The 15,715-nt window shown below is 45.0% G+C and overlaps 1 protein-coding gene across 2 annotated transcripts; it reads left to right on the plus strand.

The window, feature by feature from the left end:
- The first annotated feature begins 615 nt into the window (after positions 1–615).
- Positions 616–11,553, plus strand: elavl3 (ELAV like neuron-specific RNA binding protein 3). Of its 2 annotated transcripts, none has more exons than XM_076144229.1 (6): positions 616–624; positions 6,801–7,017; positions 7,134–7,237; positions 9,145–9,298; positions 9,408–9,633; positions 11,226–11,553. In XM_076144229.1, exons 1-6 carry the CDS (start codon positions 616–618, stop codon positions 11,551–11,553), a joined length of 1,038 nt encoding a protein of 345 aa, XP_076000344.1. The 2 variants fall into 2 exon arrangements, with proteins under 2 accessions (XP_076000344.1, XP_076000345.1); XM_076144230.1 differs by lacking the exon at positions 616–624 and adding an exon at positions 10,377–10,415 and having other exon boundaries at positions 6,795–7,017.
- The last annotated feature ends 4,162 nt before the right edge of the window (positions 11,554–15,715 follow it).

Consider the following 15,715-nt stretch of genomic DNA (forward strand, 5'->3'; position numbering starts at 1 on the left):
GAAGGGCAGGGATGGAAGAGGGAAAGAGGAGGAGGGAGGGAGGGAGGGAGGAAGGGGTGGGGGCTCTTGGTGATCTTTCCTGAAGGGGATAATGGGAGAGGAGCGCATTGCAATGGCTGCCATGTAGTACCCTCCCTGCACAATTAGCCAATCAGCAGCTCGCTCTAGCAGGCAGGAGGACGCATAAAAGAAGAACATTGCAGCAGAGGCACAGAAGGAGACTGCGAGAGGAGCAGGGAATTACACACAAAAACAGCAGAACCAGAACACCCTCCCCTGGACACACCCTGCCGAGGATCACTGCTTCTCTTTTTTTTCTCCCTGAACCATCGCCCACGCCGCTCGGAGAGAAAGCTCTCCCTCATCATCGTCCTGTAGAAAACCCCCTTTCTCCTCATTTTCATCCTATAGAGGACACCTACAATCTCAAAGGGCTGAGATCCCCTGACGAAGATTGTATTTTTTTCCTTTTTTTCTTTTTTTTCCTTTTCATTTGGACACAACTCCTGACAGAGCATACGGGCCATATAACATAAAGGCCGAAGAGCATTTACACGCTTCAGCTTCCAGACCAGTGCAAAGAAGGACCTAGATTTCTTTCATTGTACGTCAAGAATGGTTACTGTACGTATGACTCTATTTCTTTCATATTTGTAAAGGAGGCGTTGTAGCAGCATGCTTCTCTTTGTGTTGTATTACATTTATACTACAGTACTACAACTATACTACATGTACACACACTCACACACACACACATACACACATTCATCTCACATCATTCTTACCGGAGATTCCTGTCATTTTAAATAGAGATCCGGGGAAATGCAGCAGCACGGAACTATCTTCAGATTAGCCTCTTGTGTGTTTTTGTCGAATATGCCGTTTTTATTATGATAACATTGCAGCTCGGTGGTGGTAATTAGCGATCTCACATTGACTGATGCGCCATGCGAACGCTGCGCTACAAGCCCGCATTCATCCTCCACGATGGATGGATACACTCTCACTCATTCTTCCAGCCATTTTAAGAGAGCAGAGCCGGTGTATGCCTGCGCCGTCGCCTCTACTATTGTCTAAATGTCGCAGTTGCGTGTCCTTAATGATGCGGAGTTGAGGCAGAGGAATTCCGCAGGATCAGAGTGATGAAGAGGCAGAAAGGGTTCAGTGGGGGGGAGGACGGGCGCAGCACAAGGATGCGAGAGAGAGAGAGAGAGAGAGAGAGAGAGAGAGGAAGAGAGAGAGGGAGAGAGAGAGAGAGGGGAAGAGAGAGAGGGAGAGAGAGAGAGAGAGACGAGCTCCTGAGACAAAACATGATGCCTCGGAGGCTGAGGGCCCATCCAGAGCAAGGCGAAGGGAGAAAAAGGGTCGAGTCACTCCGGGAGGGGGAGGGAGGGGAGGAGGAGGAGGAGGAGGAGGGGTGTGGGGGGTGGATTACGCATCCATTGGTTTGCATTGAATCAGACAAAGTCCTAAATTCCTCCGGGTTCTCATTGCGATGCAATCGATTAAAACAAGGCATGGAAACCTGAATGACCGCGGCGGCGTAAAAGGACGAGACCGGGACACCTCCGGTCCAAACGCGTTCTGTCAACGTTTCAAAAGCGCACAGATGATGATTATGATGAGGAGGCGAGCGGGCAGATAAAAAGGAACGTGTGAGCAGCGATAAATGAGCTTTGCTTCAATGCCGCCGGCCGGGTTGGGCGTGTCTCTGCCGGACTTAAGCACCAAACGAGGGCCTCAAAGCCTCAAAGCCTCGCTGAACAAACGGCATGCGCTCCACTCTGCCTCTTGACATGAACCCGCACCGCCGCCAGCCGAGGTGACACAATGAGACACACTTACACCCGTTTACCTAAGAGGACGAGAGAGAGAGAATAAAAATAAACAAGAAAGCAGGAGTCAGCGTGGATCTGTTCTTAACCAGAAGCAGGTGCATTGACCAGAATGTAAGAGATTGAAACTGCACAAAACAAGAAGGCAGAGCAGAAAATACGGATTCATACACACTGAGGGAGGAGCTGAGTGGGAGAATAGAAGTTGGTGGTGAATTTTAAAAGCAACTTTCACACATGTGTAGAGAGAGAGAGAGAGAGAGACGTGTCCCACCGTCCTGCTCCTCTTTTACTGTCCCTCCTCCGTGGAGCTGTGCAGGCCTGAGCTCAGCGTGTCACCTCAGGCTTGGAGCTCCACATGGTCCGCAGTCCTCCATGGCTGCATGTACCGCAGTGCCAAGCAAATAAAAAGCGTCGAGTCAGATAACCTTTTCCGAGGCACTTACACAACTCAAGGACAAGGACGGACGAGGCCATCCGCTCCAAAATAGATCTTCGACGTCCGCTTAAAGTCGATGTATGCAATTGATATTATTCCAACGATTTGGGGATTGTGATTTAAAAAAAAAGTTTACGGGCCATTACTTGACTGCTGCATAACCACAATCGTTTAACACATTACATTTTTAACACGCTTAGTAGTTAAGATATAGACATACTGTAGATTAAATACAATGCTGTTATGTAAGCAGTCATTTACCTCCTGTTGACTTCATATAATTATCAGCCATAAATCCATAGTGGAGAGAAGCAGAATAGGGACAGACTGCATTCATATCTCCACCTTTTCTTACTGTGATCTTAATCTTATTATTAACTAAATTCACAGCTAATGTTGCACAAATACACGTCATAATATTACAACAAGTACTATGTCTGTTCGTCCCTGTTTTTAAAAAATTTGAAAATTGACTTAGTCACAGTTAATACACATTGTATTTACACAATCTTCACTAAATACTTAAATGATAGTGAAACTGTGTGTGATTGGTGTTTTTATTGGGCCTTTTTGTCGCGTTTTTGACTTGTGGCTGGCAACTGTAACAGTCATTGTTCCCGGAGAGTCCTGCAGCCCCCGGCCGCGACACAAAGCGCCACTGTTTACATTAATATTCATAGTGCTGCCATAGTCTCTGCGAGAGGGAGAAGAGGAGGAACGGGTGGCTCTTTTGTTTGGTCGCTTCAATACGTTTATTCAGCAAAAAAGAAAAAAGAAAAGAAGTAGACACTCCGGTTCACGAATGCCTGCAGAATTAAGACGTCAAAATAAAGAGCAAGCAGATAAATGGAGCGATCGGAATTACGCATCATCCGTATTTGTGCTTCAATCGTTTGCGCGATGTGAAACCGTGGGTAAATGTGTAGCACAGAACGCCTTGTGTATAAGAGTGTGGTCTGTGCTCGCTTCAGGGCCCTGTGGCCTCGCAGGAAACCAAAGCCACTCCCTTTTTTCAGCACGCTGGATAGCGCCCCGCATGCTACAAAGCGCCGCACGCCACATTAGTCTCCACGCAGCGCTGTGGCGACGTCTGCTCCCATCGTATCAAAGCGGCGTCGAGATCTTTCTTCACAAATCTGTTCTTTCTTTCTTCCTTTAAACCTACCGAGAGGAGCAGAGGCTGACAGGAGCTGTGACTCCTGTCGTCCTGTTGTTTTACAGCTGCCACCATGATCCTTTAAGCTGCAGAGAGTGTGGCTAATGCCCTTTGTTTGGGATAATCCTGTAATCTGTGCTATTTAGAAGGCTCATTTACACTCCAGCCCAGCTCCACTCTGATTCATGCTTTAAACATATCTTATATTATTATTCCAATGAGGACAAGGTTACATATTTAAATTTAAAAAAATCATTCCTTTGTTTGTCATTGGGGTATTTGAGCAAGTTAACGCTACAGCTGAACATAGCTGCCACTTAAAATGACTATTTCTACCTATATATGTAGGACAATAAAATATTGACGCAGCAAGTGAATGTGCTTCCATACTGAGACCAACAAAAAAAATCCAAGCACTTAATCCTTTTTGCTGCAACTGCATCCTAAACAGAATGCTGATGGTAGCCAAGTCCTTTCCTCTAATCTTATACCTCATAGAAATTCAAAGTTTCATATTTGTGTGAGTCTTTGCGTGTATGGCATGCGGCGCTATCTCATGTCATGATACAAATAGTTCACATGTGCATGTTCTCCATTTAGAGCAGAAATGAATTGGGCAATGTGTTTACTGTCGGTACATGGAACATTTGCATTTAGTCATGTAATGTGTCAGTGTTTTGTAATTGAATAATGCACAATGTAGGTGGTGTGTGTGTGTGTGTGTGTGTGTGTGTGTGTGTGTGTGCCTGGCAGTGGAGGCAGGGTTCTCGCTTGCGTGCAAGTCTGGGTTCATGTGTTTGGCAGAGGAGGAAGGGCTCTCGTTCGCGTGCTAGTCTGGGACCATGTGTAGGCGATGCTGATGCAGTAAATTAAATATTAAGGGAGATTTCGCAGGACCCTGAAAATAGAAAAATAAAAGCTGTGTGGGACAAACAGGGGATTTGTCAGAAATCTGGTACGATTGTTTTTGAATGTAATTGAATGACGCGTTGAAAGTGAGAGAGGAACGGCAACAAAGGCCCAAAGCCAGATTCTAACACAGGATGTGAAGATTACAGTCACATGTCCCACCTGCAGGGAACATCTTTATTGTCTCCAGTCACCTCAAGTGTCTGACACCTGACTAGCTGGATAAAATTAATCTTGTGTTATTCATTCATTCAGCCTAAACTCTGCATCACAATTTTCTCCTTATAATCGGCGTGCAGCAAGCCGATCTCTAAAAACGACGATGCTCTGAAGATCAAACAATCCTCTGAGGTTCTTTTCATTTCAGATAACTTTAAAGTGCGCCGTCTGTCTTTATTTCTGCATATAAATGTTTCTAATCTCACTGGCTGCTCGTGTCAGTCAGTCTTTGTGCCCAGCTTATACTCACTGGGCCTGTGAATTATATAACAGCCACGATGTTCACTGGGGATGCTTGTTGTGTCGTGCCATGCTGAGGATTATTTCACTTGTCAAGTCAAATGTGCCCTAACGGCGCTTTTGTCTTCCAAAATGCTTTTGTCATATTTAGGACACTTACAGATAGTTTCTGATATTTCCTTTAGTCACATTCATCACATCAAAAGCAATGCATTGGCTTAATAGTATAGTGAATAAACGAAAGGCATGCTTGCAATATGATGTGAATACACAGAGGAGTAATATCTGACCAGAATATCTGCCTCGAATTCACATACACACACTCGCGCTGAGCCTGAAGTAAGAAAGCCATTCAGCCATTCGAAACAATGCAGTCTTTGAGGGGCCGTTACCTGGGCAACCTGAGTGGAGGTGAGACTGAAAGCGAGACAGCAGGTTACAGAGACGATGGAAAAAAAGGCAGCATAGACAGACCCATGAGGCGAGACGTGGAGCAGGAGCGAAATCCACTAAACGGCTTCTGTGATTTGAGTCGTATCAACAAAGAGATTCATACATGATCCTTACATAGGAACAGCAGATGAAATGTGACGGTTCATTTAGAAAAGCTGTGCAACCGACGGAGGAGATTCACACGCTGAGCGAAATTTCTCATGTGCGCCAACAAATGTTAGTCTAATTACTGGGTGACCAAGATTGAAACACACCCGATGAATATAAGTCTAATTCTGGTATAATTCCTTCGTTTTACTTAGATTATTATGGGATGCACTCTAACACAACCAGAGACAGGTTTAGCCCTGTTGACATACATAACACACACCAGTGAGACACCCATGTCCCACTTACACTCATACCTAATTGTTTATATCAGGGCCCGACCGCAACACTACACATTATTATTTAAACAGAACAAAATTTCACTACGGTTCTTTAAAATGCTTTAGATGCTCATTCCACTGGCTGTAATATAGATTTTTATTTATTTGACACTAATATTCCATGCTGGTTCGCTTGTGCTATCAAAATACACCAGCTTTGTAATTAGTGTAGCATAATGGGAGCAGAGACATTAAAATGTTAACACCCTGGAAACAAACAATGTACGCAGGCTGGAAATGGAAATGGAAAAATGCATGAGTTTACTCTCTGGGTGTCGTTATGTTTAATGTGTGCGCAACGCTGCAGCGCGTAAACAACTCGGCAAAGGCTGCATAACTTCAGCGTGACATTGACCGAACACAAATCCATCTTGTAATTTTGAAGTGAACCGAGCTCACAAGTCGCATTCCAGAGACGCAGGTAAAGTGGAGCAGCAGGTTCAGCGTTTGACCGGGCAGATGTTCCTTTAGAACCCTCTGTGGATCAAATTAAGCAACACGGTGCACTTCAGAGCAACGCAACAGAGGCACAAACACTCACCTCCACTCTGAGTCCACCTCTAAAAATAAAAGCTATTTGACCACAAAGGCACCTTAGTAAAGAACAAACTGAGTTATTTTTCCACCAAAGTGTCAAACTGCTCATTTACTGTAGCGCAAATTCATTTAACCTTGCCAGCGTCTCCTTTGTCTGTCGTCTTGCACCACCTCCAGCACGCACCCTGAACCTCGTGAACTCCTCTCCACCCTCACACATACATACACACACACACACACACACCGTCGCCATCATCCCGTCCCTGTGTCATGATGTAATGGTGTTTGACCCTGGAAGGGAGCTGGGGGAGGGGAGGCAGTAAAGGAAAAGGGGGCTGTGACATCTGCAGGAGCAGCGGCCGGAAGGAAAGACGAGGGGCGAAAGCGGGGTGGGGGTTGGGAACGGGGCTGGTGCGTACGGCGAATCCCACCTCCTATCCATCTTCATTTTTAGCAACGCTGACACTTGACCTTTCCTAATGACAGTGACAAAGAGGAAAGTGTGTGTGTGTATTCAATCTGAAATATTAGGCATTGGAAGCGCGTCCTATTTACGATTCTAACTCCACCCTCTTTCTCAGCAGATAATTAGCACCATGGAAACCCAGGTGTCCAACGGTCCAAGCGGAACCAGTCTGCCCAACGGCCCAGTCATCAGCACCAACGGCTCTACAGATGACAGCAAAACCAACCTGATTGTCAACTATCTGCCTCAGAACATGACCCAGGAGGAGTTCAAAAGTTTGTTTGGTAGCATCGGAGAGATCGAGTCCTGCAAACTAGTCAGAGACAAGATAACAGGTACTGGTCTGCTTGGTACACACACTTTAGCCCACACTGGAGAGAGAGAGAGAGAGAAAGAGAGAGAGAGAAAGAGAGAGAGAGAGCATCACCTATGTGTCTTTGTCTGTCTCCAGGTCAGAGTTTGGGCTATGGCTTTGTAAACTATGTGGATCCAAATGATGCAGACAAGGCTATCAACACACTCAACGGTCTCAAACTGCAGACCAAAACAATCAAGGTGACGTTTATCTGCCTATCTATTCTTTTTTCTTGGTTTTTCCTTTTGCTGCGGTGAAGCTTGCGACAGAAAAAGAAAAGGAAGTGGAGGTTTTATCAAGAGGGTGGGGTGTGTGTGTGTGTGTGTAGGGGGAGGGGGGGGGGGGTCAGGGAGGCTGGTGACAGACGTGACAGAGGGAGGGGAGGAAAACGGGGAGGAGGAGGAGGAGGAGGAGGCAGAGGGGAGTGGTGGCTGGAACAAAGGGAAGTGAGAGAAAGGGTGAAAGGAGGAGGAGAGAGTGGAGGTCAGAAAGCAAGGGGCGGACAGCATGCAGAGGTTATTGTGATGGAAATGTAATTAGGAAGCCTGACTGTGGGGCATGACGGGTCAGTCCAGGTTACCCCATCTGCCTCCAATCTAGGCTAATTAGGGGGCGTCTTTGTCCCAAAATCAGATGAGAGAAAGAGGGCGCCGATTAGTAAACGCCACTTCCTTCCAATCCACAGAGAAGAAAGACAGAGACAAAGTGCAGCATTCGGAAAAATCGAATCTGAGAGAAAGAGAAAGAGCAGAGCGGCCGATCCTGCACCTGTCTGAGCAGAGGGGCGTTAATACGGACCCCTGACTGTGGCGACCAGCAGAGTCCTCTGGTGGATTTAAAGGAAGCAACACTTCTATGACACAACACATCATTGATTTGTAAAAGCATCCATGAATAACAGCTGCCTTCATATAGCTTAATAACTCCTTTATCATCAATCCCAGAGGTTTCTTGTCTGGTAAAGCAAGCTGGTGAGGCGTTCAGGGGAGGGGGTGCAGCAGTAGTGGAGTGTGTGTGTGTGTGTGTATGTGTGTGTGTGTGTGGGGGGGGCAGCACAGCACAGAGAGCAGAATGCCAATGACAGGATTAGAGGCCATATGGGCTGCAGGCACCATCTGTACTGTGGGAGCGACAGGGAGAGGGTTAATTATAGGGCAGCCTCTGCTCCCCGAACACAGCAACTCCCCCCTGACTCCTCCACACACACACACACACACACACACACACAGAGCACCCTAATCACTGCGCCACACAACCCGCCTGCTCCCACTGCCTATCTGAGCACACAATAGACACGAGGGGCTCAGCAGTGATGAATGAAATCAGCACACCTGTATTCAGATATAAAGATGAACATATACATCAAAACTGCTTTCATTCACACCATTGTGTTGTATTAGGGTGTGTGTGGCTGAGTGTGTGTGTGTGTGTGTGTGCGTTACAATTACAACCAAATCTGAAAATAAGCAAATAATCAAACAAACACGAACGCTCCCCCTACATATGAGAGGGAAATATGTATCTATTAGTTGTGTGTGTGTGTGTTTGTGTGTGTGTGTGTGTGTGTGCGCGTGATGTGTTTATGAGCAGTCTGGGATCCTGACAGTCTTGTGATCCACTTACATTGTTTGCTGGTTGCCAGTGGAGCCCTTCTCCCCCAGAGGATAGAGACAAAGGAAAGAGGCAGGGCAGGGAGGGCAGATCAGCCTATCTCTGACAACACTCACTCTGTCCCCACACACACACACACACACACACAAAACACACAGCACTCCCAACAATGACCTGAATTGCACTCACATCTACCATACGTATGTTCAAGAAAATCACAATTACAACCACGATATTGGTGTACGACGCTAAGTAGGCCAACGGTAAATCACGAGGGATATCACACACACACACACACACACACACACACACAAAAGTGGCCATGCAATAATTAAGCCACAAGTGAATTGAGGAAACATACAAGGCTGGTTTGTGTCAGAGAAGAGAACAAAAAAGGCGGTTAACTCAGGACGCCTTTATCAGAGGGAGGCGATGTCATTCTTTCCCTCCTCTAGATGTTTCTTATTCCTCATGTTCTGGTTCTGTTGCCGTGTAGGTATCATACGCCCGGCCGAGCTCAGCCTCCATCCGCGACGCCAACCTCTACGTGAGCGGACTCCCGAAGACCATGAGCCAGAAAGACATGGAGCAGCTTTTCTCCCAATATGGCCGCATCATCACATCCCGCATCCTGGTGGATCAGGTCACAGGTACAGCCTTAACTCACTCTCGGTTTCGCCGCTCTGCGACGACCAGTCAATCTACACTCTGCCCCCGAGTCAACACAGTAACGCTGGTTTGTATTTTAAATCGGAGCAGGCATATCACGAGGAGTGGGCTTCATCCGGTTTGATAAACGGAACGAGGCGGAGGAGGCCATCAAAGGGCTGAACGGACAGAAGCCCCTGGGCGCCGCAGAGCCCATCACCGTCAAGTTCGCCAACAACCCCAGCCAGAAGACGGGCCAGGCCTTACTCACCCAGCTGTACCAGACCGCCGCCCGCCGCTACACGGGCCCCCTGCACCACCAGACGCAGCGCTTCAGGTACTGAACCTTTGCTAATACACACACCGCCGGTCTGTGCCGTAAGACACACACAGGTAACCATGACACGGGATGTGCCACACTAACGAGTCACCTGTCGATCTTAACACAAAGAGCCAAGAGAAGAACGATGGGTTGATTAGGAACTTCATTTAGAGGGTAAATGATTAATCCTGCTTGTTGTGACGTTTCCAGCCATTAAATGACAGAAACATGGAGGAAGTTAGACTGAAAATCTACACTGAGTTGAGTGGATTGGGAATTATTTTGTTCCTAAAAGTCTTGATGTTGTTTCAAAGCTAAAGACAGTAAAGTAGTAAAACGCTCCAGTAAGCAACATGACCTCTGGAACAGTCATGAATGGCACTTGTCCTCGCCTCTCTCTGCTATTTCGCACTAGACTTCAACTACAAACCTTTCCCCGCATTTAGAAAAGAACGCAGACGCATCTAACGGCGGTAAAAGCAATGCAAGAAACCAGAAAAATAGAGCTTTCAAATCTAGCTAATAGATCAAATCTGTTGCGGAGCTTAAACAAATTGAGCTTACAAGGAAAAGAGAGACAGCAGCTGTGCACTGGACTGTGGTGCTGGGTCGGTGTGGGAGAGCGCCGCAGTGAAGGATGCCCCCTGGAGGCCGACCGGGGGAAGGAGCCACATGTTCACTGAAGCAAGCCCCCCTTTGCCTCCTAGATCTCATCACTAACTTCTGCATTCCCCTTCATTCTCCCTTTTGCGTTGCAGACTCGACAATTTACTAAACGCCAGCTACGGAGTCAAGAGGTAAATGCAAAAGGTGTACTTTCAAAAGCATCCATGCCAAAATAAAACCTCAAACAAAGTGCCCGGAATACCACCTGCTGACCTCATGTGAAAATGAGATATAGTCGTACATAAATCCTGAATTTTCTTTAGCCCACTGTCCTTTCAATCATGTTACATAAGCAACGCGGGCAGCAAAATACTAATTGTGATGAGCGATGCTGTAGCCTTCAAACAGCAGGGTATTCTGGCATGGCTTTGTTGAACCTTTTTGTTCTTTTGTTTCAGTCAATAGAAATGGTTTCTATGTATTAATTTCTGAACTAACATTGTCAGTTTGAGTTGCTTTAATGTCCCTTTTTTTCCACCAGCATGGACATACCAGATTGCGTTTGCGTCTCCTCTGTTTGCTCCAGTTTTCGTATCATTTGGATTCTGATTTGCTTTTCATCCCTCTCTAGGTTTCTCTGTTTTGTTCACTGCTGTGGTTTCTGTTGAACATCGTGATTTATGTGTTGAATTCTTGCAGACGCTTTGGCCAGCAGAGAAAAATGACAAAATATGCAGATTATGTGGGCGTCTGTGTCTCAGGGCACAGTGTCATTTAGTATGAAAGCAAGCAGCTAGTTTGGAGGCACTGTGACGCCCACACATTTGTCTATTGACTGTACAGCAGAGGGGATGGAGATGGGGGTCCCATGACTCCATTTACCACTTCAAACCTTTATCATTTCTTACAGTTACATGTCCATAAGAAACAGTATAGAGCACTGAATGCTGTGTGGAACTTCAGAATGACACCCATGGTAGCTCTCCTACTCTCTTCCCCAGATTCTCCCCCATCACCATCGATAGCATGACCAGTCTGGCCGGAGTCAACCTAACCGGGCCCACCGGAGCAGGCTGGTGCATCTTTGTGTACAACCTGTCCCCCGAGGCGGACGAGAGCGTCCTGTGGCAGCTTTTCGGGCCTTTTGGCGCCGTCACTAACGTCAAAGTCATCCGTGACTTCACCACCAACAAATGTAAGGGCTTTGGCTTTGTCACCATGACCAACTATGACGAAGCCGCCATGGCTATCGCCAGCCTCAACGGCTACCGCCTGGGCGACCGCGTGCTGCAGGTTTCTTTCAAGACCAGCAAGCAGCACAAGGCCTGAGCGGAGAGAGAGGTTGCTGTTAGCGGCTCCTTCGACCTGCAGGGAGAGCACTTAGGCTCCCTGTGCCATCACTCTACATGGGCCTGGACTGAGTCTCTCTCTGACACACATTCTCATGATATACTATCATATACACAGACACACACACACATTCACACCAACACAGAAGTGCAAACATAACCACCAAACATATCCATACACAAGTCAGAGTTTAAAACAAACACACTAGTGGAGTTTTTCTTTTCTCTTTACACAACATGCTAGTCCTTCCCTATATTTGCCTGGATTGAATTAGCAGGGGTACGTAGTGGGTTTGGGGCGAGAGGCATCTATTACGGAGACAGTCTAACGAATGTGACAGAGAATGTGTGCTGAGTGCTTTGATTGAATTCAGGCAAATAACGACAACTGATGAACAAAAACGATCAAAAATCTAAATGAACGAATATGTGCAATTTACCCAAACTCTTTCCCCACCATCTCTCCCTTTATCTTGCTGGAGAGGATGTAGTCACTTTTTTACACTTGGGCATTTTGAATCAGCGATTTTTTTAGATCAAAGAAAATGAAATTAAAAACAGTGTTCTCTTATATACGTATATTAAAATATAACTATATATTCAATATTTAAGGTGGTTATAATAGCCGAGTATGTAAGCATTTTCTAGAAACTTTGACTACTGTTTCCTGACCTGCATTAGGTGGTGCCCGTGTAAAGGCAGTTTCTCTACCCTATGCGAGCTTGTTAGCTCACACCCAAAACGATTTAGGTTAACTAATGAATACTGGTCACAAAGATGAGTAGTCCGAAGGCCGTCAGAATCACTCTTTGCCTCACAACACAGTCACACAGCGAACAACACAACAGTAAACAACGTCTATCTCACACAGACAACACAGATTCCCCTTTGGAAGACAGAGAAACATATTCAGTCCCCGTATCTCCAAACTCTCTCTGTAATAACCGCAGACATGGAACCAACACAAGCAGACTGTCTAAGAAGTTAGAGCGGAGTGGCAGTGTTCCCATGGTGACAGTGTTCATTAGCGCCTCTCTGATGGGACAGGAGGGAGGGATGAGTGCAGAGGGAAACCCCCTTCACCATAACACAGCCGCGTCAAAGGAAAACCACCGGCGTTCTTGACTTTTTGCTTCGTCTCTGAGCTCACGACTACCGTTAGATTTGCATGGCTTTGTTTTCCTAAATTGGTGTGAGACGCCTTAAACAGAAAGAGAAAAACAAAGGTGTGGAAGAGCAACATTACATTGTTGTTATTGCTGTTCTTTGATTCAAATGCTCCTCCACCTGTTGCCACGAGGCTTTATGGCTTCACGATCAAATTTTAATTGAAGCAGCGACTTCAACTAAACTACATATACAACGAGAACAAGTACCCATGGAGCGAGCGATGTAATGTCTTAGACCAGGATGAGCAAAAACTCCAGAACGCCGGTGTTGCACTCTTTAAGTCTAAATGCACAGATAGAAGCTCCCTGAGTAAATGATGTCATAGTTTTACTTTTAAAGTGGAACACTGAAACAACAGGCGAAGGGGCAGAGGAAAAGCAAAACTACATTTAGAAAAACACCTGCGAGCGTTGACGGATCACTCCAGCTTTGCCAAACGCTGCTCAGTTTTGATTCAAAGCTTTCCAAAAGTTCCAGCCCCTGCCCTCAACATCACAAACCCACAAATAAGCGTCGTGAACAGGCGTCCGTTTAAAGTACGGAACGTCGCGTTTCATCGACGCTGTCTCAGATCTGTTTGGCACGAGCACCAAAAATAGAATTTCTGAAAATATCCCCCAACCAACCTGTCCTGCTGAAATGTCTGTTACCGACCAGATGTAAGAGTCACGGCGGGGAGAGCGAATGTCTGTGTAACATCCAGACATCTGCACATCATACTAGATTAAATAAGGTCAAGTATATTCAAGACATTTTTGCTTTTTGCTTTTTTTAAATGACGCTGTGTTAGCCAAAGAGGACGATCTCTTTGAAAGGATTGCATTAGAGATAAATCTATTTTTATACATACAAAAGAACAAGACCTTGTGCTGAATTTTTACAGATTCTTAAGCTTGGAAAAATTGGGACATCGCATGGCTTTATTTTACACCCTCTGATCTTTGCAGAGCAGGGGGAACAAGCATGCGGTGTATGGGTGGGGATTTAGGGAGGGGGCGAAGGAAAGTGGGATCTCATACAAACTGAACCAGTCAACCATAACAAAAACGATTCAGACCTTAAGAAACAACAAATCTGACGTGGAAAGCTAAATTAAACAGTTGGGGGTAGAACCTGACACACACACACATTTGCATTTCTTGTCCTGAAGTTGTGTATACAGTGTTGCTTCAATGATGGTGCAGTGAAGAAGTGAAGTTCTTTGACTTGAGAATCCCAGACAAAGGCGCAGTGAGACGGAGTTCACTGCCCAGCTGCTTGTGAACAAAAACACTAAATCACATGACGTAAAAACAGACGATGCAGATCCATAATGAGCATTGAGCACGATTCTTTATGATTAGGTAGATTTGATTTTGCCAAAGAGTTGCTTTGCAAGTCAGCACCAAGAAGGATAAATTAAGACTAACTATATTATTCTCTGAGTAATCGCTATACAAATCGTTGTTATTTATTGATCGAGGACCCTCTACGGTTTCTGTTATCGTTACTTTTGAATTTATCAGTTATGAATATCGTTTTTCGCATTTGTAAAATCCTAAAACCACTCAACTGAATCCTAAAAGGAATTAATCGCGAGCAATCCCATTTGCACACATATCATGCAGACGCTAAGTGATTGAAGAAAAGAAAAAAGAAGTGTATATCCAGAATCATATCGGGATGAATCAATTCACCTCTTGACAAAAAGGAAAAATGCATCCATATCGTGTATTTCCCCTAATATTAAAATCATCCCCTTTAGAGTCGTTAACGTTGCACCATTTCAAGTATCCACACGAGCTTCTTTCAATATGACTCATACTGTTTCATCCCCCCCCCCCCAAAATTCTCTCAGTGATCATTGCTGCTGTGTCCAGTTCTAACCACGTGTAAAAAGGACTAATCGAGCTATTTTGGGTCAGGCAATTTGCGAGAAATAGCACAGTAGGACCGAGCACTTGGGTGATAGACGTTACAGGAACAACCGAGATAACAGGCCGCGCCGAACTGCAGCTGGAGTTGTTTACCCAGCCGTGTCCAATCTAGTAAAAGTCAAAACCCATAATCCAGACCCACAGCCCTGAAACGACCACACACAGTCTATACAAAGCCTAATGTACAGCAGAGCCAAGGACCATGGCAGGAAACAGTACGACACTGCTTGAGCAACTTCAATAATCATTTAAAAAGACAAAAAAACTTTCCTATGGAACAGTAAGTGCAATGTGCTTTGTTTTTATATTGACTGAGAACAAATGATATATATTTTTTAAAAAAGAAATTAAACGTCACACTGAAATGGTTTGCCGAATAGCGAAAGGAGCAAATGATCAGAAACAAAAAAAAACATGAAATGAACAGACTCGCGAAGGAAATCAAAGATGCAATTGAGAAGAGCTCTGATCAATAAATTCCCATTATCACTCTCTCAGCCCCCCTGATTTGTGCTCTGAACCATACAAGCTCATACAAACTGCATATTTGGCTGAATTAATAGAGCAATTCTCAATGACCTTGAAAGGAATACTGTCTAATATATCATCAGTTTTAGCCCATGTCAATTTCAACTATCATTTCTTTCCTGTAACTTATTGATTTCTTTTACATATCAAGACTCACTTGTTGAATTAGCGTATTTGTGTTGTTGATGTTGCCATAGAGAACACACATGGGTCAAAAATTACGTTTGGCTGCATTGATTGGGTACCGTTTTCTTTTTCTTCCATTATTTAATTAGTTGCAGTTCTTACAGTGTATGCGGATTTTAGACTTAGTTAGAATTTTTTTATTTCAATCAATCTGTGTTCAATTGTGTTTGTAAAAGTCTGTGGTAGCTTTTGTTGCAACATAAAATAATTTAAACAGAAAAAATTCAAAATAGCGCCAACAAACTTGTATTATTTGGGCGACTTTAAGCTTGTAGTTTTAACTTATTGTTAACTTAAAAACTATTTATTATGATTATTATTATTGCCTCGTATAAAGTATGT

The sequence above is a fragment of the Genypterus blacodes genome, unplaced genomic scaffold (genome assembly GCF_046128005.1).
Source record: "Genypterus blacodes isolate CSIRO-AG114 ecotype Tasmania unplaced genomic scaffold, CSIRO-AGI_Gbla_v1 ptg000028l_1, whole genome shotgun sequence".
Taxonomy (NCBI): Eukaryota; Metazoa; Chordata; class Actinopteri; order Ophidiiformes; family Ophidiidae; genus Genypterus; species Genypterus blacodes.